A 24,933-nucleotide genomic window follows, 5' to 3' on the forward strand; every position below is an offset into this window, starting at 1 on the left:
CCAATGAGACTGCACAGAAGTAAGATTGCCTTCACGCACAGACAGCAAGGCTGAGCATCACATGGCCACATCCTGGTTTGCCAGTAACCTGGAGCACACACACACATCCTGGAGTGGGGCAGGCTGGGGATGGCAGAGCCCATAAATCAGCAGGACATGTTCCATGGAGTCAGCAAGGGCTGGGAAATCTGTGCCTGGATAAGGGTGACTGATGGGGAAACCTGGATGTTGTACCCCAGCAGCAGAAATCCAAACTGCTGCCTGGAGGGACTCAGGGCTGGGGGTGCAGATGTTCCAGAGACGTCTGGAGGACTCTAAGGTGAAGCCCACCAGAGGCAGGATTGCCATGGGAAGGCAAAGGGATTCCAGGGGAACCAGGAATGCCCAACAGTCAGGTAAGTGCTGAGAGAACCGTACCTGCTGCCAAACATTTGCGGCACCTCAAAGCTCACTCAGCCTGCAAAGCTGACATTTAGCAAAGCAGCACGCTGCCACGTGCTTGGTGTATGAACAGCTGAGATGTGGTGTGTTTTCACGGGGATGTGTCCCTGCCAGGAGCATTCCTCTGTTGGAAGGTTTCTGGGCTATGTCTCCAATCCCCACTGTGCAGGGTAAACACTCCTTGGATAACACCCCTGGCCAGAGCCCATAAATGCTATGGTTTCCAGTGCTGGATTATAAAAAGAAAATGATAGCTTCTCTCTTTTCCAGGCTACTGTATTTTGTCAGGAATCTGAACAAGAATGGCCTGTCCATATCACCCATTCAGGACAGTATTTGCTTTTCAAAAATTATCTCAAAAAAAAATTCTCAGGTTTGAGCTGAAAGAAGTTCTTTCAATTTATTTGTGATGCAGTAGAATCAGTGCTAGGCTACCTAGCACTTGGTAAATAGATGGTGATTAATGTCAAGGTTCAAGGCTTACTGGAGTAATGAAACATTACAGCCAACTTCAGAAACTACCCTTGCAGATATAGTATACAGTCTAAAAATTAAAAGAAAATAAAAAACTTCAGGAAAAAAAATCCAGTACAGAATATGCACGCTTTCTGGGCAAGTCCTTAATTTTGTTTTGGTTAGGAAACAGATTAGGCTTTAACTTAGAGTTCAAGCACTGAATTCTTGCCAAGAACACAATGCAATTTGGTACACCTGCTAAACTAGGTCAGCAGCGAGACAGGCGCCAGAGCAAACCCTGCCTGCTTTCACAGGGGCCTCTGGCTGCTGCAAATGGGGAAAAAGAGGGCAAGAAAGGAAAATACAGTCCTAGGGTGAAAGGAATACTGCACAGAGCAGCAGTGAACACAGAGACACCAGGTGTGTTCCATCACACACGAAGGAAGGCATGCCCAGAGGGTGAGGAGCAAAGGAGAAAATCTGAAGATCAGGAGTAAAGGGGCAAAGCTGGGGATCAGTGGACACAAGGGCGATAAATACTTACCGATTCAGGATCCCTCTGCTGCTCAAGGAAGGCTGAAAACTCCACCAGCCTGAGCTTGGTCGTACCAATCGATCGGCCCTGCCACGCAGGGACGGAGGGAGCTGGAGCTGATGTGGGCTCAAAGCCTGAAACAGAGGAAACGTCTTCATGAGGAATCTGACACTTCCTCAGTTTATATTTTCTCAATTAAAAATAATTGGGAATTATGCATGTGGCCCTTGGATATTTATATTAATTTTAGCAAGTGATTAATTCAGGATGAGTTAAAATTGGAAAAACTCGGGCCAATATGTAGAAAAAGAGGTGGCAGCCCAGCAATCTAATAATGGCAGAAAGAAAAGATCTGCTACTTTGTTTCCTTGGGGCTGTAACTCACTGTAGATTTTTTGTTTAAATTATATACTAGATTACAGAGATTTATAGAGACTTCACCTAGACCTACAGCTGCACCCTTCCTTGGAAACTGGCATCAAGGCTCACAGCAGACACTACTGCCTTGGGAGTAAAGAGAACTGACTCCATTTCTGGCTCCTAATGTGCCATACTTTACAGGTAAATCACCTCTCTTTTTGCCTGTTTCTGCTGCCACTCTCAATTCCCCTCTCCTGTTTAGAGTACAAGCTTTCCAGGGCAGGGACTGTCTCTTACTACGTATTTGCACATTGGGTCTTGACTTCTTTTGGAGCTTTTAGGCATCATTATGATACAGCTAATAATAAATAATTACTGTAGAGAGCTGAATCATACCCTAAAAAGAAAAAAAAAAAGGTTTCAAATTGATAATAAAGAGAGAATGACATGATCTAGATAGAGAAGGGATGTTAACCACCCTCTCTAATTCACCTCAAGAGAAGGAATAAATGCTCTCTCTTGGTTCTCATTGTAGAAAATTGGACAAGAAGGAAAGAAAACTGTAAAGGAAGAGGAAAGGCAGCAGCTTACAGGAAAAACTCATCTTGGGAGAGACACAGGCACAAGAAAGGCAGGGGAGAGTCACCAAAAGTATGAGAATAAAGATTATCCTGAACTAGGCTAAGAAGCAGGGAGAGGTCAGAGGCAATGTGTGAACATACCCCATAATGGGAATGTGGTACCTGACCCCAACCCTCAAATTTAGGCAATGAAGGTGTGAGGCTTGTGCAAAACAAGGAATTACAAATGTCACTAGCTAGATGTGAACAGGAATTCTAATGAAGCAAAAACTCGTGCACGAGTTTTGTCAGATTTAGAAATACTGATGTTCCTATTCTGAGAGAGAAAACATGGAAGGATAAAAGAATACAATAGAAAATACCTGTCTCAGAAAATAATGTTATAAATTAGGGATGTCAAGAAAAAGGCATTTTCATGAATGCAGAAAATAGCTTTAGTTCAAAGCATTAAATAGGAGCAAGTTATAAAATCATAAAGAATTGGGTAAGAGTCAAAAACTTGCTGCACAAACAGAGTCAGAAGCATTGGGGTCATTTGGCAAGGGAGACATAACATGAGAAATCATCTGCAAAGAAACAATGAGCTTTCATGAAATCAGGCATGGAAGGAACCTGGGAAAAGTAGCAGGGAAGCAGCCATGGGAAGGGCTTGATCAATTTGAGCAATGGAATTCAGAATAAAATTAGGTACTTATCAAAGTGGTACCAGGCAAAGCAGGACCTCCAGGAGAGGATGAGTTATAAACAACCTGATGCATAGAGAAGTTTTATACTGAAGGCTAAACATATATGATGTTGGAAGGGGTTTGAGGTTCTGTTTAAAATAAATTAAGGTGTATTCTTGTTATGTAGGTATTCTAAAGGAAACATCCTGTTACTCATTTTTTACAGTAATTCCTACAGTATGGAGTGCTGACTGGAAATCACACATCACAACTCCTTACATATGCATTAGTGCTTCCTATCTAAAAAAAAACCCCAAACACAACAATTTTCCCTAAGATACAATATAGGACACTATATATACATATCTATATATATATATATATATATATATGTAATAATAGGACACTGGGATTGATGTTTCCTTAGGCTGGAGGACACATGAGATCCTGAGTAGTGGCTCTGCCAAAGGCAGAAGTTAATAAATCACATTCAGTACAAAATTCAAGTATTTCTAAGGCAGAGGATAAACGGGAGGATTACCTGAAATGGGAGCTGTGACTGATGGCTGTATAGGATAGGCCTGCTGAACGAATGGCTTGACGCTGCAATAAAGAGGTACACACAAAAATCACACACTGTGCCATCCACAGGAAATTCCAGCAGAGTCACACAGCAAAGGAAAATAGGTGGCTGATGACCTTTGCCCACAAACACATCTCTTCAATGCAGAGCATATTTAACAGACAGGCAGCACAGAGGAAATAGAGGGGATGAGAATTACACCCAGGGGTGGGCACTGCTGGGACTCCCAGAGGACACTGAACTATGGGGACACAAAGGAGGGTGCCCATCTGGTATTCAGCCTCAGTTTTGAGGTTTGGGATGCCTTATAACTTTTTGAATGTGAATTCACATCACTATAAAGGCTCTTTCTTTCCCTAAAACTATCTTTACCTCCTTTTTGGAAAAATCTGCAAGTTCTTGCTTCCCTGATCTCACAGAGTGCACAAGCTACCCTTCACACTGCATAGAGAAACATATTTGAATTTTCAGACTTACTCTTGCGAGGATCCAGGCTGCCCCGTTTGAATCATGCCCGGCCAAAACTGAAAGAGGAAAAACAAACAAACAGGCCCACAGTTGTTCTCTTTGTTGGAAGAACTTTGGGTATTTTTGAACAAGCACGATTCCTTTTGCAAACTCAAGTCAAAGCATTAATCCACTCATTCCATCTTAGTTTTCTACTGAACATTGTTAGGGAATACAGGGATTTTTTTGGGATTTGGCTAATGACTTACCCCAGGTGCCCCAGGAAATGTAGGACGGGGAATTCCTGGCAGGCCCAGCTTGTTGTGAATAGCAGTAGCTGAGACTATCTGAGCTGATGACATTGCTGCCATGTGCTGGAGTGCTTTGTCCTTTGCTGTCTGATCCTTTAATATGACAATTACACGGAGTCTTAAAACATTTGGCACAACAAATGACATTAAATAACTGCAGCTACAAGCACATAACTAAAAACTTAAAAAGCCACACAGAAAATGCAAAAATAGCAAACCATGCAGGGGAAAAAAAAATACAGCACAGAGGCTAACACTCAAACTACCTCAAGGCCAAACCTCCTCTCAGACATGCATGGTAGACCTGAATTCTCACAGTCTGCTCTGCCAACACACAGGAAGCTCTGGGAGAGCAAACTACTGCCCAGTTGTTTATCTGGGCAAATTCCGACTGTAAATCAGGCTGGGCTAAACAGGGCGTGCTCCTGAGGCTCAGCTCTGCCTGCAGGATAGGGAGCACTGAGATTTGAGCTCTATCATTTCCATCTAAGAGAAGTCTGCCTTTCGCATTGCACTGTAAAATGAGAACACAGAACTGCGGCTGACTCGCAAACAGGGACAGTTTTCTTCATGCTTAGAGACATTTTGGATTCAGCTTTACGACAAGCATTCCGAAAGTTAGGTCACAAATGTGTAAATGACATCTTAAATTTTCAATTGTGGCATTTTACTGATTTACAGTGTTCCCACAGAAAGCTACCAGCCATAAAATTCCTGCTTTTTTCAAGCACACAGGAAGGAGTTTAGGAAAAGGTGGGTTGTCATCAGTTACTTGTGTTAGAGCAGCACTTGGAGTCCCAGCCACTGCCAGTCAGGTATGGTCACAGGACAGAAAGGGAAGGCCTCTTAGTGCAACAGAGTTAACCAGGGGATGTCTTAGGTCAGGGAAAATGAGTAAATAACAGACTGTTACACGCTGGTATAGCAGGGCTCCTCATCCAGAAGTACTGGATTAATAACTACCAATATTTACATGTGTCACTTAGAATGAAGGAACACAAGCAGTATTAGGCAAGGATGTTTTTTTTCTGCTTTTTTTTTTACAAGCAAAGTAGCAAGCATGCTGGCAAGAGGTGCATGCTCTTATGTATGATATATGACTTTGCACATATGCTCCCTTCAAAGCTTGTATGTAGTAGTACTATAGGTGAGCAGTTTCTTCCTTTGAATAGCTCCTTTAGAAACAGCACAGGCTGAAAGTACAGGAAAAGCTAGCCAAAAAATTCTGCCAAGCACAGCTAAGGTACATAATACTTGGTTTAGTCAAAATACTTACCATGCTTGTTACCTGGATACAACAACAAACAGTTTATTAAAATGCTTGTGTAGAATAGCAGACTCTTAGCAAAATATGAACAAAATAGTAAGAGACATAGGAAGAGCAGTTTGCTCAACATTAAATATCAGCTTTAAACAAATGCATTATTTTCACCCAGGGTCTGATTCATTAAAAGTGGGAGGAAAAAAAGGTTAAAAAGAAAAAAAACCCAAACAACAAAGCCCCAGGGAGAAACAACCCCCAGCTCCCTGTGTGAAAGCTGTAGATACTGAAAGAGAGGGATTGTTGCTGAGTGTTTCCCTGAGCTGTGCAAGGAGCCCCTGTGGGACACAGCCTGGAGAGCAGCAGGTGGAGCAGGGCAGGAGCTGCTCCAGCACCATTCCCTGTGCAGCCTGCATGGTGTGAGGCTGAAGGACAGCCCTGTGCTCAGCACCATTCCCTGTGCACCCTGCATGGTGTGAGGCTGAAGGACAGCCCTGTGCTCAGCACCATTCCCTGTGCTCCCTGCATGGTGTGAGGCTGAAGGACAGCCCTGTGCTCAGCACCATTCCCTGTGCAGCCTGCAGGGTGTGAGGCTGAAGGACAGCCCTGTGCTCAGCTGCCTGAGCAGCTCTAACACCCTGGGCTCACCTGTGTTTAGGTGACACATCCCTAAGTGCAGAGACCAGCTCAGTCCTTTCTCAAAACTTGCAGCTTTCCAATATAGCCACAACCAGCTCTCTGGTTAAGAGCTGGAGGTCAGCCCTGGCTCTCAGCCCTGCCTGCCCAGGGTGGGAGGGTGTGCCCAGGAGGTTTGTGCATGGCATGTTTTACTGGCTGCCTTTGGATGTCTGCAGACCACCAGGCTAAAAAGATGTTTTGCTGGGTGCTAAGAAGTGGCAGAATGCTGAGTTCATGCAGCTCACCAGACCCCTCTACACTCTTGCACAGCAAGAAGGACCCTCCACCATGAAAAGATGAAAGTGAGGTGTCCTGAAGCAATATGGAGATCTAGCTCTACCAGATCTCTCTGTTCCACCTATTTTTTGTAAGCAGAGCTGGCTTGGAAATGCCAGCCATGAGAGTCTCACACAGCCTGCTGAATCCTACCAAAAACCAACATTCAGGGGATCTGTGTCCTGTGTGTAAAATAAATGATACAGGAGACATGTGCCTCTGGGTCCCAGTAATCTCCAAAACCGTGTGAGTGCTGCTTTTTGAGTACCTTGCTGTTCTCCAGACGTGCTGGGCTCTACAGGCTCCTCTCCTGCACTGCCTCCTGCCTGCCCCCAGCCTTGCCTGTGCCACCACATCAAGATGCAGCCTGTGCCTGTGCCTCTGCCAAGGGGCCAGGCTCTTCTGGATCTACTATTAGATGGATCTAAACTAAAGGAGAATTTAAGAGTAAAAGCTTTGTCAGGGCTATTAAAGTCCACTCCTGGGAGTTGAGGTAGGTTATGTCTATGAAATTGTTCATCTTGCCTTGTTTTATCCCTCTAAAGTCTCTGGCTAATTCCCTGCTAGTGTTAGTGCAGCTCCAGGAGAAGCTGTTATTATTTCTGCCTTGTGAGGCACTGAAACCAACTGAAATGCACTACTTTCTGTAATGTTATTGGCATCCAAGGACTAGATTATGAGCCTGGACACCCAGCAACAGTTACAGCAGGTAAATCCCACCCTAACAGATGAACTAAGAAAAATTTTTGAAGATTTACACTTCCTTCAAAATCTTCTGGGGACCTCTTAGTCACCATTACAGTGAATCTGATGATCCTGAATTTTAGGGACAGTGACAGGGATTTTTGGAGCAAGAAAATGTTTTTTTCTTTTGTGACACTAAATGGTATGTGCCTTCCTTCTTACCAATTGCTGCTTTTCACCCTAGAATGATCTGTGTTTTGTGGGGCCATTCCTCTCATCCTCTTTGACTGATTACATTTTCAGGAGGGTGGAGAGAAAGGGAAAAACCTTTAGAACGACAGCTCAGAAAGGCAATCCTTGCAACAGGGCTAGTTTTGAGGTGTTTCAACAACCCCCAGAGAGCTTCCCACTGGTGACAAATCTGATCTGGTACATCAGGCCTGTACACTCCATCGGGAAGTTTCACCTTTTGTAGACTTAGGAATCCTTACACAATGGAAAGATCAGATTTTCTCAAAGCAACTTTACATTCAAACACGACAGAAATCAAATTCAAAGTCCAATACAGACACTTCTGAGGTCCTGAGTTGCATTGGCAAAAAAGCACTTTCAGCTGCAGGTTCTCTTGGACAGCTGCAAGCTGCCTGACCTTGTATAATCAAGAAGACTTTGTGGTCTTCAAAAATAAAATGGGATAGCCACATTTTAAAGCCGATTATTTAGACTGCAATATCAGCTTGTCTGCCACTTAAAAACAAGTGTATGTTGGGGTTTTTCATTCTGTAATAGAGAGCACTCGTAACCAGGAGGGAGTGAGGCTCTCTACCTATCACTGCGAGGCAGCCGCTTCTGGGATGAAACCTGGTAACTGATTAATAACACACAATGGTATTACATCACAGTTTAGGCAGCAAGAGAAGTAATATATCCAATTAAAACGGCAGGGGTAATTTACACAGGCAGATTACAGTAATTACCCAGGTTGGAATTTGGCCAGGACAAATGGGTTAACACCCCTACTCTAAAACAGGAACGTTCTGGGATTTTTAATGACTGCAAATAGTTAAGATTTTGATTTCCTGTCTTATCCAAGACAGAAGGGGTTTGGTTTTGCTCTCACTTGTGTTGGTTTGTAAAGCTGGAATAATTTCTTTCAGCTCAATGTGGTTTACACTGATGTAGTAAAATAAAAGTTTGGCCCAGCAAGCTGCAGTCCCATGCTGAGATTCAGCAGAGGCTTGGGGGGACAGCATCTCCTACTGGATCATTAAATCCTGCTGGAGCTTAAGGTATTCCTTGGATAGGGCCCATCTGGCCCTGACCTGGTTTGACCCTACTTAACTGATGAGCTCAGATGGGATTGCTGCTGCCCAGGAATGACACTGGCGTGAGCAACAGGCTGCACCCACACCCCTGCCTTGCCCTCCACTTACAGAAGTCTTCTGCACTGGGGTACATGATTAGTAATGAATGTTACCAGGGTGGCTTTAGAGTACAGTCAGTGGAAAACTGGTCTAGTTCCACTAAACCCCTAAAATATCATCTCTGTAGGGGAGAACAAGATGTGCCTCGTGTTTTAGCTGACTGCTTCTGGCTGCAGGTGCACACACTTTGTTTTTGGAAGATGTAAGCTCTAAGCATCTAATGCAAGAAGACTACAACTTTTAATGAATCAGGCCCTTGAGGTTTGCTTTTCACAATTCATTTTGGAATGCAAAATACATAGTTAAATTAGATAATAATAATTTCCCAGTATCATTCAATTATAAATCTTAATATCTATAAAAGCCCTGCATGAAACAAGAGTTTTACATGACAAGCACAAAAGGATTTGTGCTTGACTTTCTTTTAATCCAACATAAACAGAAGAATAATTAAATCAATCAGTTCAAACAAGTTCTTAAGCAAAAAACAAAAACTGTTATCCTAGAATGATAAATGGAGCTTTGAATACCATATTATCTAGGACTTTGGGAGTAAAAAAATTCTAAGACAGTATGAGGAAAGGTAAGCACAACAGAGCAGTATTAATTCAAGAAGCCCTAAAACCTGTACCAGTATTTAAAATGCAAAACTTTTCATGTAAGAAAAAAAAAAAGACATAAGAAACACCAATTTGTTCACAAAATGGATGTTACAGTAACACTAGCATAAAATAGCTTCCTAATAAGCAATTTTGCAGATGTTATTTCTGCTCAGATCTCGTATTGATTCAAATAACCTTTACAATAATTAGCTGTAGCTCAAAAAAGATAAACAAATCATGACAATATACAATTGTTCTGGACAAAAGATAGAGAGCACTTCAGTGTTTCTAGCCCTGATCTCCAATTTGCTTATTATTAGAGAAGACAGGAGTAAATACAAAAGCTGGCTATTTCAGCCAGGCAGTAGCTAATGCCAAGAAGAGAATGCGCATTCAAAGCTGTCCCAACTTGCTGCCTAATGAGTAGCAATTAATCCATCTTATTGTATTTCAAAATGCTGAAGACTCCATTCACATCAAAGGGAATTTTTCAAGGCTTTTATCATTGTTCATTTAAAAAAGTATAGAGCTATCTTTAGCATTTTATAATTGACAACAATATTTTCTTTTTATCCCTAAATGCGGAATGTAGAATAATAGATTTAAAAACATGTAATAGATGTGAACTGTAGGCATTTTAATGTGTAATTTTAATTTTTTGTCTCTGTCTAATTAATCTTGCACTATGAATAAAATCTGATATGAAAGCCTAAGATAGATGTATATCCTGCTGTGAACACCTTTACTCTCTGTTTATGTACAACTTCCAATCCATTTTTTGTCCTCAATGGACAGAGGTGACTTTGGCTCCCTATCAGTGCAAAGGTGGGGATGCTGTGACCTGACACTGTGGACTGGTGTATTTGACACAGAAACACAGCACTGGAGTGTAAAACCTCTGCTTTGCCTCCCCCAGTCTCTGTGTGAGAGGAAATGCCATGAAGAGGAGCCGCCTTTCAGATCTGTCTCCAAGGACAACTTTATCTCAGCCTCTCTTCCCATTTTCATGAGATTAAATTTCTCTAACTTCAGGAAGATTCTAATGACTTCAGTATATTAAGATTAAAATCTCTAAAATAGGTGTATTTTCCTGCTGCAAAGAGAATTCAAATGTATGACATCCCTGGAAGGGCTGGGGCGACATTCTTTACTGGTGGTCTTGAAAGGCAGCAATAGCATTTATGGCTGAAATTTCACTTCCTTGCAGGCTAAGGATCCATCCTTCCATCCATCCTCAGTGACTGCAGGCACTTCTCATTGAAGAAAAGGGACTTTGCTGGACCAAGCAGACTTTATGGCACGCAGGTGAGATTGCTGCCTCCTACGAAAGCTTCCAATGCTGTGTGTGCAGATAGCTCTGAGATCCTTCCATCCTTGTGGACTTTTGCAGAAGAGTAACACAAGAAGATTTGCTCGAGTCCTGTCCTCTCCAAAAGCAGGTTTTAGACCAAGGAAGGACAGTAAGTTCTCTTGGTACAAAATAAACTCAGCAGCTACTTGGGGGAAAAGGGTTATTTGTACAACCACTGTCAAACTAAGAGCACAGGAGTAAGGGCCAATGGGACAGATTGGATCAGACACATCTCAAAAGAAAGTTGATACCAGATACATACGGGATTTTTTTTTAACGTAGTAACTGCTTCCCTGGGTGCCACCAATTATAGGTTTTACAAGTGGCAGCTCACTGTTAAAAGAGGGAGTTGGCCTGGGTGGGAAGCATAGAATTATAGAATGGTTTGGGTCAGAAGGGACTGAAAAACCATCTAGTTCCAAGTCTACTGCTAGTGGGACTTCTCTAAAAGGTCACTGCCAGGGCTGAGGCACCCACAGCTTCTCTGGGCAACCTCTTCCAGAGCCTCACCACCCTCACAGTAATTTTTTTCTCCTAATATCTAATCTAAACCTGTTCTCTTTCAGTTTGAAGCCATTCCTCCTTGTCCTGTCAGTACATGCTCGTGTAAAAAAATCACAGGTGTAAAAAACTGTGCATTCAATCTTCTCCTTGGTCACCCCTTCACCAGGGAATGCAGACAGCACCCACTCCAGGACAGCAAGAGCCTGTCATCTTTCCAAAGATATTGATGTGGCTGTTCAGGCTGCTGCCAAAACTGGTCCCTGTTGAAACAAGGAGCACTCAGAGGTGCTGGAATGTATCCCCTTGTCTTCCTTTTGCACCAGTGATGTCCTTCGCAGGCAGCTTTTGAAGTCCTCTGCAAACTGCTTTGGCAGGGGGGAGTTGGACTAAATGATCTCCAGAGGTGCCTTTCAATCCCAGTTATTCCATGATTCCAGGTGATTCTGGGTGACAGTGAACCACACAGATGGCTCAGCACAGGAATAATAAGAAAAAGGGGCGGTAGCACTAACAAAACGTCTGGAGAAGCAAAGTTCCATCTCAAGTTCAAAAGCAGCAGCTTCTGCCACCTCCAGAGAGCAGTTGCAGCAGGCAAGAGGAACGAGAGCTCTCTCCTTCCCAAGGCAGCTCCCTTATGGCACCTTCCTACATCAAAGCTTCACCTGTTCCATGTGGGGAGGACAAGGCCTGTGGGAGGCTGCCCTGCTCCAGGAGGGACCGTGCAAGGGGGCAGGTGTCATGCCATGGCTCCTGGGTCACTGAGACCAACATTCCCAAGGTGGAGAAGCGGGATGTGGGGCTGGCTCCTTCCCCCTTCCCGGGCACTCCTTAGGCTGGGGCTGTGCAGGAGTACCTGGGGCGGTGTCCGTGCTCCTGAGGGAGCTCATCCCGCGGGCAGCATGGCGACTCCACAGCAGGGCTAGGACAAGCAGCTCGGCATCCACCGGGGGAGGGCTGGAGCGGCGTTTGTCAGCAAGGACAGGGGCCAGCAAAGCTTTGTCACCTCTGTGTATTCTGTCCCCACCATGGTGTGGCAGAGAGGTGAAGCAAATGCCCCTGCAGAGTGTCAGGGCCTGCAGCTGGGGCCTCTTCCTGAGGCCATTTTCCTAGCAGTGAAATGGCAGCTGCTCCGCGTTCCACTCGGCACTGGCGGAGCTGCAGCCCATGGGCAGGTGGGAAAGGGCAACAAGGTATGAAGCCCTTACAAAATATTTTGTTGTCCAAACAGACCTTCCCTTCTTCAGGCGACTCCTTCAAATGAAAATTCCTTCCAGATCTCTATTTACTGCAAGTGTCACCTAGACTAGATGGAATATTCTTAAGAGTTGGCTACCTCTCTGTCCTTTGGAAAGCTTCAAGAAAAGTACAGCAAGTGCAGTACTTTAAAATGGTTTTTAATGCTTTGTAACCGCATTTACATTTTATGGTATTTTGGGCGTTCAGAAAAGGAAACATTTTAGAACAGTAAATCCAATATTTGTGTTCAGCTCCTAGGCCTGTATTTGGTACCTGTGTGGGCTTCCTGATTTTTGCAGCCCTGGGCTCTCACCAGTCCTCTACAACTCCAGGAGCTGCTGGTGCTGAGCACCTCTGAAAGGCCACCTACTTACATACTTAATTTTAGGCATCAAGGCTTGACAATTTGAGCTTAAAATGCTACATATCTCTGTATTATTGCACCCTGGGTTAAAAAGCAGTACGTTTTAAGTTGTCTTAGTCGTTCTTTACGAACCCCAACTGCTCAGCCAGTGCAGCTAAAAAGCCAGCCACCAACAGCCAGACAAGCTTGCCAGCATGCTGCCCATGAAAAACCCAGTGCTTCTGTCAGGGAGGCCTGTTACAAAGGCAGGCTGTTATTCCTACACTGCAGTTCCAGGATGGGGGTGAGCATCCACAGCGCTCACCGCTCAGGACTGGGAAAGCACTGCCCAAAAGGTTTTGCTTTCCGGCTAGAACAAAAACGTAATTTGTTCTCATATCTGGGTGAAGAAAAAGAAAAAAAAAAATCCCCCCACAAAAAAAAAAAAAAAAAAAAAAAAAAAAAAGGAGGGAAGTAAAAGATTTACAAGTTCCTTTGCTTTTTATTAAAAAAAAATTCGACAGCAAAAACTGCAAAACTCCCTCTTCCACATTTAAATGGTGTGGGGAAAAAAACCCCAAAAATTTCAGGATCTCTGCTGGGAAACTTGAAAAAACAAGCAATCCAAGAAACCCCTATTAAGCATTTCCAAGAGGTTCTTTTCAGCCTTAGAATATATTTTATGGAAGGCAGAGAAAACGGGGACATGTACAATTCATCATCAGATTAAGCAAACATACTTAATATTCCCTGAACAGGACTCTGACTGAGGCTTTCCAAAGATTAAATGTCAATAATTTACTTTTTAAAAAAAATTAAATTTCAGGGAATCGTTTAAATAGTGCGTAACTTGTGGTGATGCTAGTTGGAGTCTAGAAACACCACAGAGCAATCTGGATAAGCTGTGCTCTCTGGCACTTGGAATAAATGATCTGGTTTAAGTATTCTTGATATCAGTTCAGAAGCATGGACAAAAGACATTTGGGAATGGAAAACAATTACCCCAATTACTCCTCTGGAAAAAGAAAAAAAAAATATATAAAAAGCATCTACACAACTACGCAAAACCCCTGTGTACTTAAAGACACTGCTAGGACTCAACTGTTAAAAAGTAAAACAAAAAAAATGGACTAAGGGGTTAAATATGAGGTTTAGGTGCTGAGCTGTTACAGAGAGGAGTTCACTTGGCATTTGGACAGTGTTAAAACAATGTTTTTAATGTGGATGCTAGTGCAGAACCCGGGGATTAAACACAAAGAGACGCAGACAGCTCCCACATGCAGGAAAAGGAGGTTACAGGCACAGCAGCCCCGAGCAGCGCTCGCCCATCACCGCGGGGAGGAGGAAGGGACAGGCATAGCAACCACAAGCCCAAAAGCAGAAAAGCGCATACCTTCAGCTTGGAATGAAAATCACGAGATTTCCTTCTGGCAAGAACCTGAATGTGACTAGACACCTGCAGGGTAGGGGAAGGGAGGAAACAAAGGAAAAGCCTGTAACCATGGAGATGAAAAGCCCCCTACAACTGGGCAAGCCAAACGTACCTTAATGGCGGCTTGAATTTCTCGAACTTTCTTTCTTGCTAAGACCTGTATGTGACTAGACACCTACATTGTTCAGGTTTATAGGGGGAAAAAAAAACAACAAACAAAAGAAAAACAAAAAGCAAATCAAATTTTAAATGTCTATTTTTTTTTCTTTAAAAAAAAAAGAAAAGAAAAAAAAAAAGAAACTTTTCTGAGGGGAGGAAGTTATTTGCATCTTCAATAAGCTCTGCTGTTAAAGATACCACATTCCCAGCCAGATACCAAGCTCTTAGCACCAAGGCTTAACAATACAGGTCAAGTCACTGCAGTGACTTCATTAAGGAAATAAAAAAAAAGAGAAAGGAAAAAAAAAGTGTAACCCACCAGGTTGTGCATTCAGCTACAAGATAGAAGACAGTTCACAGCTGGACACAGCCCACGTGCTTTGGTACTGATCCCATCCATCCCAGGCCCTGAGCTCTTATGTGGGGAGCCCAAAGGATTTCCACCCCATCTGCTGGGGATGCAGATGCCCACTCTGACCATTTGCCAGTAGGCTTGAGATGTAACTTGGCACCAAGAAATTTTATCCATTATTTATTGTGCTCTGCAGCTCCAGTGAGGAGATTCGAGCTGCATTTTGAGTCCACTGAAATGCTTTAAATTCTGGCACAAATGATAAAATACTGGCATAACACAGGTCCCTGAACCCCTGCTGGTTTCCTTGGTAATCTCAGCATCAAGTCTGCCCACAAAACATTTGTGTAACTGGGGACCAGCAACTTGACATCAGCTTGAGTGATGCCCAGGTCTGGCCCACGGCTGTGTTGCTCAGAAATTTGTGCAAACCCAGTCCTACACTACACCAGTCACTGGTCAGATGTTGCTGCCTGTGCTGTGAAGGGTCTGGGCCCAAATTCACATTCCTGTTTACCCAGAGACATACTCAAATCCATGCTGTTGCTGATGAGGGTTTAATAATGCTGCCCAGCATCGCTTGGTAGCACTCAGCATCCTTCAGCTTTCTGTGTGAAGGTTTAAAACCTGAAGTGATGGCAAAAACCGCTAAAGGGAAATCTCTGATTCTTGTTTGACCCCGGACATACCATATCAGGTGGTGCACATTTTTCCTACATTAGTTACAATTCCTGTCTGGGAAAGAACAAAGCAAAAGAAAAGGAGAAACAATGATTTCCTCCTCTGTAAGACTGTTCTTTGACAATAGTACCAAAAAGCCTGGTTTTTAGTAGGGAAGCAAACCATGATGCACAGTTCCTGAAGGCCACCTTCAAGAAGCAGCTCAGGAACCACTTTGCAGTAATTCAGAGTTATACTGCTGCTTACTGAGCAATTTTGCAGTCAAACACCTAGACTGAGTTTTCACACATGTTCATTTGTTTTGCTTTCAGTGGAATATTAGTGGTGTTAAAGGTTATACAAGAAGAACAATTGTAACATTTAATCGCTTGGTTAGAACTCCAGAGCAGCCACAAACCAACTTTTGTAAGCACTCAGTTTAAAGTGATTTATGCATCACTACAGAGGGATGTACAAGTATGGAGGCAGGCATTGCCACACGTCACAGCCCTCCTGCTTTCTTGGTACGTGCTGGCCAAGGATCTAACCCCAAGCTCTGCATTTTGACTTCTGAGGCAACTTTATGATCCCAGCATAACTTCCAACTCCTGGAGCTCTCACAGGGAAGGCAGAGCAGAACTGGGGACTCTGCCTTTAGTTTGTGATTTCTTTGCCAGTGTTTGGTTTGCTCCTTTTCCACGTGCTGCAGTTCTCCTCCTTTCTGATGCTTTTTTCATCCCTTGCACAAATGCTTTCTTCCTGACTGACAAGGGACACCACGCAGGACAAAACAGCACCCAAAGTGCTTCAAATCCAAGTGCTGGCAGCTTTGTGTGACCCAGTGGCACCTTTCTCTGCACTGCAGGACATGCACAGCATGCCCATGGGCAAGCCTCTGCCAGCCCTTTGGCACACACGTGCAGGGCCAGAAGGGGAGTCTCACACCTGACATTAAAGCAAGGGACCTCTGCCATTGGTGGGGTGTTTTAAACAGTGCAGTAACCACTGCATAAACTACACACAAACTGTGCTTTCTGCAAGGCTGCTGGTTGCTGTGAATATTATGAATTAAAGGATTTAGTAATATGAGATAAATTAATGGTTATGTGGTAATCATCTAAAAAAAAACTTAAGGTGGTTTAAAAGGTTTATTCAGACTCTTACATGAATGAAATCTTACCATGGTCAAAGACTAGGAGCCTGAAGGCTCTTAGGGAAATTTTAAAATTATTTTAATGTCCTGTAGCAACTACAGGCCATAAGCTGAGAGCATGATTATGATTACTTCATTTTTATATATTTACTTCTCATATCCAAGAATCATAATCTCTATTATACAGCCAAATTCTCTTAACTTTTAAGAAGTTCCATTATTTACCATCTCAAAATAATAATTATATTATAATATTATATAGAGAAATAAGGCACAATGCTTTATTGTTTTGCTTCAACTTTTGAATTTTTTTATGAAATATGGGGGGATAATAGCTTCATTTACAGACAGATTAACAAAAAATGAATCCTCACACCACCACAACATAAACCCCAGATATTTAAATATTCTCTAAACATCATGTATTTAATCTGAATAGTGAAGTCAATACATCATCTCATCAGAGCTGAAGCACAGACAGCCAGCCACTGCAGCCAAAAATGCCAGGTTTTGTCATTCATTGACATGCATACTTCCCCACTGGGTTATTTTACCTGCTTCCTGGTCCGTGTCTTCCCTGTCCTAAGTTTGATGTATCTGGCTATCAATTCATTCCTACCTGAAACAAAGAGAAATTCATGGTAAGGGACAAGCAGCATCACAGCCAGAAACACCATCAAAATACCACATTTGAACACACGAGCTCCACGCACATCAGGTTTGTTTTCTCACACGTACTCCACTTTGCTTTGCAAACAAATTGCCAGTATTTCTCATGGTTCACCAGTATTTCTCTTCCATCTCCTTCTCCTCCTATCTCCTTTCTCTTCCTTACATTTGCCAGTATTTCTCATGGTTCACCCGTATTTCTCTTCCATCTCCTCTTCCATCTTTCCATGTGCCACAGGAACTGTGCAGAGCAGCATGAGTTCAGTGTCTGCCCACCCAAGTCCTGCAGCCCTTTACGGGCAGAGAGGCACCTCCCTGGCCAGCAGCAGTGCCCAGCATACTCTCTTACTGGAGAACCTCCCATCCTGGGGCTGACACAAGGTCTGGGCTCCTCTGGTTTTGCTTCCAACTGCTCCAGGTGTTTTTTGTCTCCATGGACCCCTGTGGGGAGGAGTGGCTGCTCTTGAGAAGGTCGTGGGCTACCTGAGCCTAAGTGCCAATCACCCAGATGTGCCAGCTTCTCTCTAAGTGTTAATTCTGCAAGGAGGACAACAAAACCTGTCCTTCCTGCCAGAAAGCCTCCTCCAGAGATGGGAATCACTGTCCCAGTCCAGCAGGTTATCAATCAATCACACCCTTACCTCTAACTCACAAGACTGGCCGCCCTGCAATGCTGATGCTCCTGTGGGAGTAGTGCCCATGAACACGGTGGTTTGTTATTCAGAGCTCTGTTTCTCTTGGAAATGTGAAATACTTCCAAGTCTCTAAAATGGCTATTTGACTCTTCTTCAGTCACACATTACGCTACCTAATGCAAACTAACATTTTCTATCCAAATAATTTCCTTCCCAAGTATTGCTGACATGGAAGATAACACAAGTTTTATGTGGTGTCCTGTTTATTTTCACTGTATATTATGTTTCTTCTCTATGGGTTGTAATAACTTAAATATACTTGTTCAACAAGTTCTAAGTTACAGAGCTATTTGCATTCAGCACAGGGGAAAAGCAGCCCGTGTGTAGAAAATGAAGAAAACTGATTTAGCAGTGAGCTGAAAATGGGGAGGTTAAGAAAATAACTTGTCACCCACCAAGCTATTTTGAAGTGGATGAGTACATAGCTGGGGAATGCAGAAAATTATTTTATCATCCAGGGCTTCAAATCCTTACAGCTTTAATACTGTGGGGGAGAGACGGGGAAGTTTTGAAGTAGCCTGCATATGTTTGAAGTGTATTTTGTTGACTGAAAGATTGAACACATTTAGTCAAACTAGACTTTTTCTTCTGTCTCCCCTTGTGAGCCTTATTTTGTGACTTTTGTATCAAATGCCTCACGGTTCCTGTCCCTTTCATGTTTGCTAAAGGGGTACCAGAACATGAAACATCAATGTGCTTCAGAGCAGAGCTGCTTTCTTGTTTTGGTCTGGACAGTGTGCCACCTTTCCTACTACATGCCACTGGTTTGTAGCTTGCCAGCAGGTCTCTTCAGGACAAACTTCAAGAGGTAAATTTTGCGTGAGCAAACAGTTGCACAAACCAGCCACATTTCTGCACACAAATGAGGGATTTCCGTATGCAAACAGAGGAGCAGGTAGTTACCCAATTTCATGCAAAGGCCTTGTCTTTAGGCTGAGCTCTCTTTAGGCAGCCTGTTGTGCTCACAAAATACTTGCCATTTGAAGGGAACATGTGCCTTTGTTCATGGGGTGAAACCAGGGCATGCTCCACCTCTGTATCTCCCTGGTCTCTTGCTCTGTCTCATAACCCAAACAGAAGCCTGCAAGGGCAGCCCTCTGCGTCCTGGTGAGAGGCAGAAATCACCACATCGCCTCAATCACCAGTGTGATAGGTGGCATGGACATTTCCCTGTTTCTAAATGCACATTTTGGCTTAATTGGGGAATGCCCCCCTCCAGAAAGTACCTGCTTTGCATATGTGTAAGTATGTGCACACATTAATACCCAGAATGGGTTTTTTGCTGCAACAATGTTGTCAGGTTGTTCTGATCAGCAGTTGGTGACTGTGTGTGCAAGGTCAGTGATGCTATAAGGTGATGGAAAGGATGTGATGCCATCTCTTGTCCCTCTGTCTGTGCTGCAGATGTTTCAAATACCCGGGCACAGCACAGGTCCCTCCAGCCACCCCTTGCCCATTAAGGCAGCCCTATGCAATCCCTGGCCACAGCTGAGGTTTCACAGCTCTCCTCCCAGACAAGAGAGCTAAAAAGCTATTTTTAAAGGAAAGCTCAGGTTCCCAGGCAGCCATTTGACAGGAAAAGCATCTTTATTAAAAACACCAAGCACCGTAAGTCTAGACTGTATTATTTGAGTGCTGTCTCTGACTGAGCCCCAGTCCACCCATTAAATACTCTGGCTTTGCTCACAGGGGGTTTCTGTAGCCCTTATCTAGCTGGCCAGGGTATGACTAACAAGATTGCAGTTTTGGCAAGTGACTGCTTCCCTTAAGCTGAAAGCTACCCAGAGCCTAACTCCAGAAGAGTCAACAGGGTGGAATAATTTGCCTTAACTTGCAGGGAGGAGGAACTCCACAAGGAGCCATAAAAAGTGGCAGAGGTAAAACCCTAACACGTTTTCCTTACCATCATGTTTTCAACACAGCAAAGACACATGCACCAGGCTTAACCAGAGCAGGGGATACTGAAGGCTCACTAAATACCTTCTCCCTGGCCACAGCAATCTGGAAAGACATAAATTCCTTCTTGGGCTACCAAAAGCCATAAACACCAACAGAAGCACTGCCTGACATAAACAAGATAGATGCCCCCAACTAAAAGTTTACAGCTTTAATGTTATCTACCAAACACTGGTGTTCTTCTTTACTAACTCTGACAGATAGGGACAGAAATGATCTTATCTCCAGATCAACTGAAGTCCAAAGAGGATTTTAAAGAAAGGAAAGCTTAATAATCCTAAAAACACCCTTTCCTGTTCTTGGGAATGAGAAGAGTCTGAAACAAAAAGGAGGCTCATGGAACTTTAACTGGCCATTAGAAACCTGAGGGTGAAAAATGCTCATTAATGAATAGATCTGTTTTCTGTAGAAGAGCTCAGTTGTGGAAATACTCTCCATACACACCCTCCCTCTGTCTCCTTGTCATATATATCTGGGAAATTGCCTGGCAGAAGAGAAGAGGTCAGATTTATGAACTGCAAATTTTCAGCTCTTTTTTCCTGTCATTTGCTGTGACAGCTCCTACTTTGAATGTTTTGGTTCAGGTATCAAAGAGAGGCATGGAGGGGGGGGGTGCCTGGTTAGATAAAACATCTTCACAGTAAAGGAATCTTTTCCAAGGATCTTGAAAAGATCAAGACAGGACCACAACAAATATTTTACATAGGCTGCTTCTTGGAGTTTGCTTTTTCCCCTGTTAATCCAGGCTTTATCTGTCACCTCCTTCTGTGTCGTCAGTGCAATTGCAAACGATAATTCTCCCTGGACTGATGCTGAGGAAGAGGCATTTTGTGCAAAGGAACATCTTTTTTAATCATGGCATGGAGCAAAAAGCGAGTTCAGCTAAAAAACAGTGCAGATGCTAAAAACCTGTGAGGCTTTGTGGACAGCCAAAGCTCTCAAAGCTCTACTGTGGCACCTCCAAGGGCACAGCTGAGTCCCCAGGGCAGCCCTGCTCCAGCCAAGCCTTGGCACACAGGCTCCCTCCACCTTCCCAATCCACGGCCCCATCCCTGAGCACCATCCCCCTCAGCAGGGGAGTGTGGTGATCCCGGACGCCTCTCAGGGAGCAGAGAGCTGACACTTCTGCTCCTCTTGCTCTAAACAAGGAGGAGCAGCTGCAAAGTGGGGCAGCTCCCACCGCCTCTGCCCGGGGAGGCAGTTGTTGCTCTGACAGAGGGCCCTTGTGCAGGGAGACTCCCGCACCAACGCTGCTTCCAAGAACAGCCCGAAGCAGCCAAGCATCAGCCCCACAAAGGTCTGTGTGAGGCTCCTGGCTTCGCCCTTGGTGCTAGGGGTGTGTTTGTCCCCACTCACCCAGCGCCAGCAAGGCCCTAAAGGTGAAAATCCACCCCTGACTGAGGAAGGTGTAACTGGCAACCCCTTCATGGGCCAGAAACGGCACCAGCACCGCTGCAGGGGAGCCACCAGAGCACCACAGGCAGCTCTACCAGCACCTGCACCAGCTGTGGACATGCTCTTGGCCACACTGTGTCCCTTTCCTGTGTCCTGGCCACGGGCATCAAACCCAGGCAACAGGGCAGGGAGCTGGTGCATCACATCTCTGAGCAGCCGTGAGGCCGGCGGGCATCTTTATTTAGAACATTAATGACACAAATTAAACCTCTGCCCTCCCAGCTCCCAGTAATAGGCACTATCCAAATGGGATAAAAATAGGCAAGTGTGGGAAATAAAGCCAGTTAGCAACCTGAAAATGAACAGCTAAATTTAAAAAGTTTTCATACTCAGCCACATAATTCAAGTTACGACCAAGTAGAAAAGTCTATTTTTTTCAGATAATGAAACAGTATAAATCTCTTCAAATTCTACAAGACTGTGGCTCTGAACAGGTATTTCCCATCACGACTGAGAAGTCTGGGGACAGATCTGCACAATTTCATCTCCCAAATCATTCTCACAGCCATGTTTACACCATAGCAAAGGTTTGTTCAGCCAGTTTTGGTAAACTCCACTTCTGCTTGGCTTGCTGAATGCACAGTGCTGCCCATGTGCCTGGGGGCCAAATTTGGAGAGCTGGTGGGACTTTTGCTCCATGAGAAAGCAGCCGTGAGTGCTCTCCTGGGACAGACCCCATGAGCAGCACCCAGCTCTTTGTCTGGCTACCGAGCACGAGCTGGATGCGGATCCCAGCCCAGGCATGGACATTGTCAGTGGGGATGTGCTGTTTTGAACCCTCTCTCCATCAGACAGTGGCCATGGGGCCCTTGGGCAGCAGAGCTCACAGCCTGTAGGGGAAAAGCTGCTCTTCATGGTGCTCAGCCCCAGCACTCTTCCGCTCCGTTTTGCCAGCAGTATATCTGGCTTTGGGAGACTTTGCCTCAAATTCGGCAGCGCCGCTTTCCAAAGGCGCCTCATAGCTAAACTGGCTAACAAAAAGCCTCTTGTAGATAAAAGAGTTCTGCGAGTCAACAACTGGCTAAGCAGTTTAAACCTCTAAGTAAGGCATCCTCTATTTAAACGTTATAGGCAAATCTAATTTAAGCTTTTAAAATATTATGGGCAGGTGTTTAAGTGGCGGGCACGCTGGGCTGGGCTGGGAGGGGGCTGGGCGCCGCTTCCCAGGCGGGCAGCATTTTGTTCAGCCAGGCTTTCTGCAGAAGGGCCACGTGACAGAGGCCAAATAAACAGCATCTGGGGATTTTCAATTACAGACCTTCACCCAGCATGCCTGCACTGTAATCTCTACCAGATGAGGCTCAGGCCTCACTATTTTCAATAATTCACACACTGTGTACACATAACATGACAATAAGGGCATTCATGCAACCGCCTGATTCGCACATCAAAGCTCCCAAATGGCCAGCTGTAAGCATGCTTACTGCTGAATAATTCATTCTTTTCACAGGCTTGAAAAAACGCTCAGCGGGAGTTGGCAAGCTTGTGTTCTTTCCTGTGTGGTATGCTAAACTCAAATTTTGAAAGAGGTACAGCCCCACTAAAAAGAGTCAGAGATACAACTATTTAAATGTGCATATGCGAGCTTTTGGATGGCTGCTCACAGAAAAAAAAAAAGAAAAAAAAAAAGGAGGAAAAAGGAGCTCCACATTTCCAAGTGGATAGCAAAGATAAGAGGAAATAACCTACATGTTCTCTGAGGCAGGTGGTTAATAGAAATAAAATGATAAAGCTGTTTTCTGGCTGGTAAAATATTTTTTACACATATTATTCCTAGCTAAAATCTTGGATATACCAGGCACATAATAGTCAACAAGTTCAGCAGACTTGAAATTTTCTCATACTTAGCATAAATTTTCTAGTAGATGGCAAAGAGCAGTTTTGTTAAGACTAACACATGTGAAAAAGGCAAACACAGGAACACCACAGCTAATTCTGTAACTTCTATTTACTGTTCTCAACGATATGGGTTGAATACTAATTCCTGCAAGACATTTTAACAACTTCAAACTTGCAGCTGTGTCTCTGAACATTTAGCTTGCAACAAGTGAGAGTGTTCCAGATTTTGTAATACTTTGACTTAACACAACAGAACCATCAATTCTTTAGGAGATTAAAAAAAAAAAAAAAGGGAGAAAACAGAAGGGTCTGCTTCATAATATCAAGTTTTCTTGACTGTCAATCAGTGTCTGAACCAGCAGGATCAACTAGTCATGACCTCTCCTTATAGCAAACACATGCTGCTTACCAGCTGTGGGCTGTGTTTTTTACATCCTTTTCTCTATCATTCAGAATGGCTTCCTCCTAATCACAATAATCCCAAAAGTGCTAAAACATATCAATCGTCCTCTAAGCCCTGCCTACAAAAGGCCAGCCGTCCGACCTTTATGGGCTTGTCCAACAGCAGCTGATACTTCATTCAACTACAAATCCAATTTAGCAGTTACAAGAGGTTTAGCATCACTGGAAAAATATTGGTGTTGATCCTGCACTCTTAAATCAGCAAATATTCCTTTGCCATATTGTTTAGCTTTTTCTGCCATATTTACACTTCTGCTGGATTTCCCTGAGTGACTTTAACAACAGCATTTAACCTCTGAACTGGTAATATTTATAGTTGATCAAACAGCGATTTTTAAAATATGTTTACCACAATTACAGAAGCATAAGCCTATTTGAATTCCATCTGAAAAAATCCCCAGCCAACAACCCTAAAACCAAACACAATCATTTCACTCAAAACCATTGAGCACACTTTATGTGCCAATTATGCAGGATGTTATTTCTTACAGCCCTTTGGGCAAGTTCATGGCGATTCTCTCACTTCTGTATTTTTAATTGCCAAGTGAGCCAAGGCAAACACTCCCTTGATCCCATCCTGCACCCTTGTTTTTTTCTTTTATTTCCCCCCCCATTTTTCTGGGGTTTTTTGTTGTTGTTGTTGTTTTCCTCTTTCTCTTTCCCCTCTTTAAGCAGCAGTATGTGTCAGAGAGCTGGGGCCCAGGACACAGGCAGGTCTCACAGTCCCCAGGGAATGGGATGGGAGCAAAAAGAATTAACTGTGTCTTTGACTTGTTGGAGCTTGTTGGTGCTCTGAATCCTTTGGGAGCCAAGGGTCTGGCTCAGAATTTGGGTAAGGACCATGTAGAGAAGCGGCCACACAAGGACAGGACCAGGAGGGGACAAAGACCTCAGGGTTCCTAAAATGGGTTTTAGGGGCTGCCCCAGCAGGCTGTGTGTATGCACACACACACAAAAATATAATAACCCACTTAAATATTATTATACACAAATTAACTGCTTGCAAGGCACACCCTAACTGGGCTGCCCAGGATGAGAGGGGAAAGAAAAGATCCCAGAAACAAAATAACCGAAATAATCCCTTCAGATGCTAATGAGCGAACAATTACAATGACTCATTTAAGTTATATCATAATGATACTTCCAAAGAAAAGAACTTTTTGTGTATTGTATTAAAACCAACAACAATAAAATGATCCCAGATTGAATCAAGACCACAATTTAATTTACACAGCAAAAGGGAAATGACCTAATAGTAGCACAGAAAGATATTCTCCTCATGTCAAGTCTTAATCTTTGGGTTTTATCCCAGCTTCAGTTTTAGAGAAAACAATGAAAAAGACCCATAGACACATCTGGTTAA

At 43.7% G+C, this 24,933-nt stretch overlaps 1 protein-coding gene across 6 annotated transcripts in view; it reads right to left on the reverse strand.

The window, feature by feature from the left end:
• Nucleotides 1-24,933, reverse strand: part of TEAD1 (TEA domain transcription factor 1) — a 152,829-nt gene that overhangs the window by 26,097 nt on the left and 101,799 nt on the right. For 2 of the 6 annotated variants that reach the window (XM_041485425.1, XM_041485443.1), the window contains 7 exons: nucleotides 17,049-17,113; nucleotides 14,132-14,194; nucleotides 5,656-5,667; nucleotides 4,338-4,472; nucleotides 4,099-4,145; nucleotides 3,580-3,641; nucleotides 1,442-1,566 (listed from right to left, as the gene is read on the reverse strand). In XM_041485425.1, the coding sequence (XP_041341359.1) occupies nucleotides 1,442-1,566; nucleotides 3,580-3,641; nucleotides 4,099-4,145; nucleotides 4,338-4,472; nucleotides 5,656-5,667; nucleotides 14,132-14,194; nucleotides 17,049-17,113 (509 nt within the window). Of the gene's footprint in view, nucleotides 1-1,441; nucleotides 1,567-3,579; nucleotides 3,642-4,098; nucleotides 4,146-4,337; nucleotides 4,473-5,655; nucleotides 5,668-14,131; nucleotides 14,195-14,282; nucleotides 14,346-15,370; nucleotides 15,417-17,048; nucleotides 17,114-24,933 lie in introns of all 6 variants that reach the window. The other 4 variants (XM_041485448.1, XM_041485417.1, XM_041485456.1 and 1 more) reach the window with 4 other exon arrangements.

This window comes from Pyrgilauda ruficollis, unplaced genomic scaffold (assembly GCF_017590135.1).
Source record: "Pyrgilauda ruficollis isolate IOZ18807 unplaced genomic scaffold, ASM1759013v1 scaffold119, whole genome shotgun sequence".
NCBI classification, from domain to species: domain Eukaryota; kingdom Metazoa; phylum Chordata; class Aves; order Passeriformes; family Passeridae; genus Pyrgilauda; species Pyrgilauda ruficollis.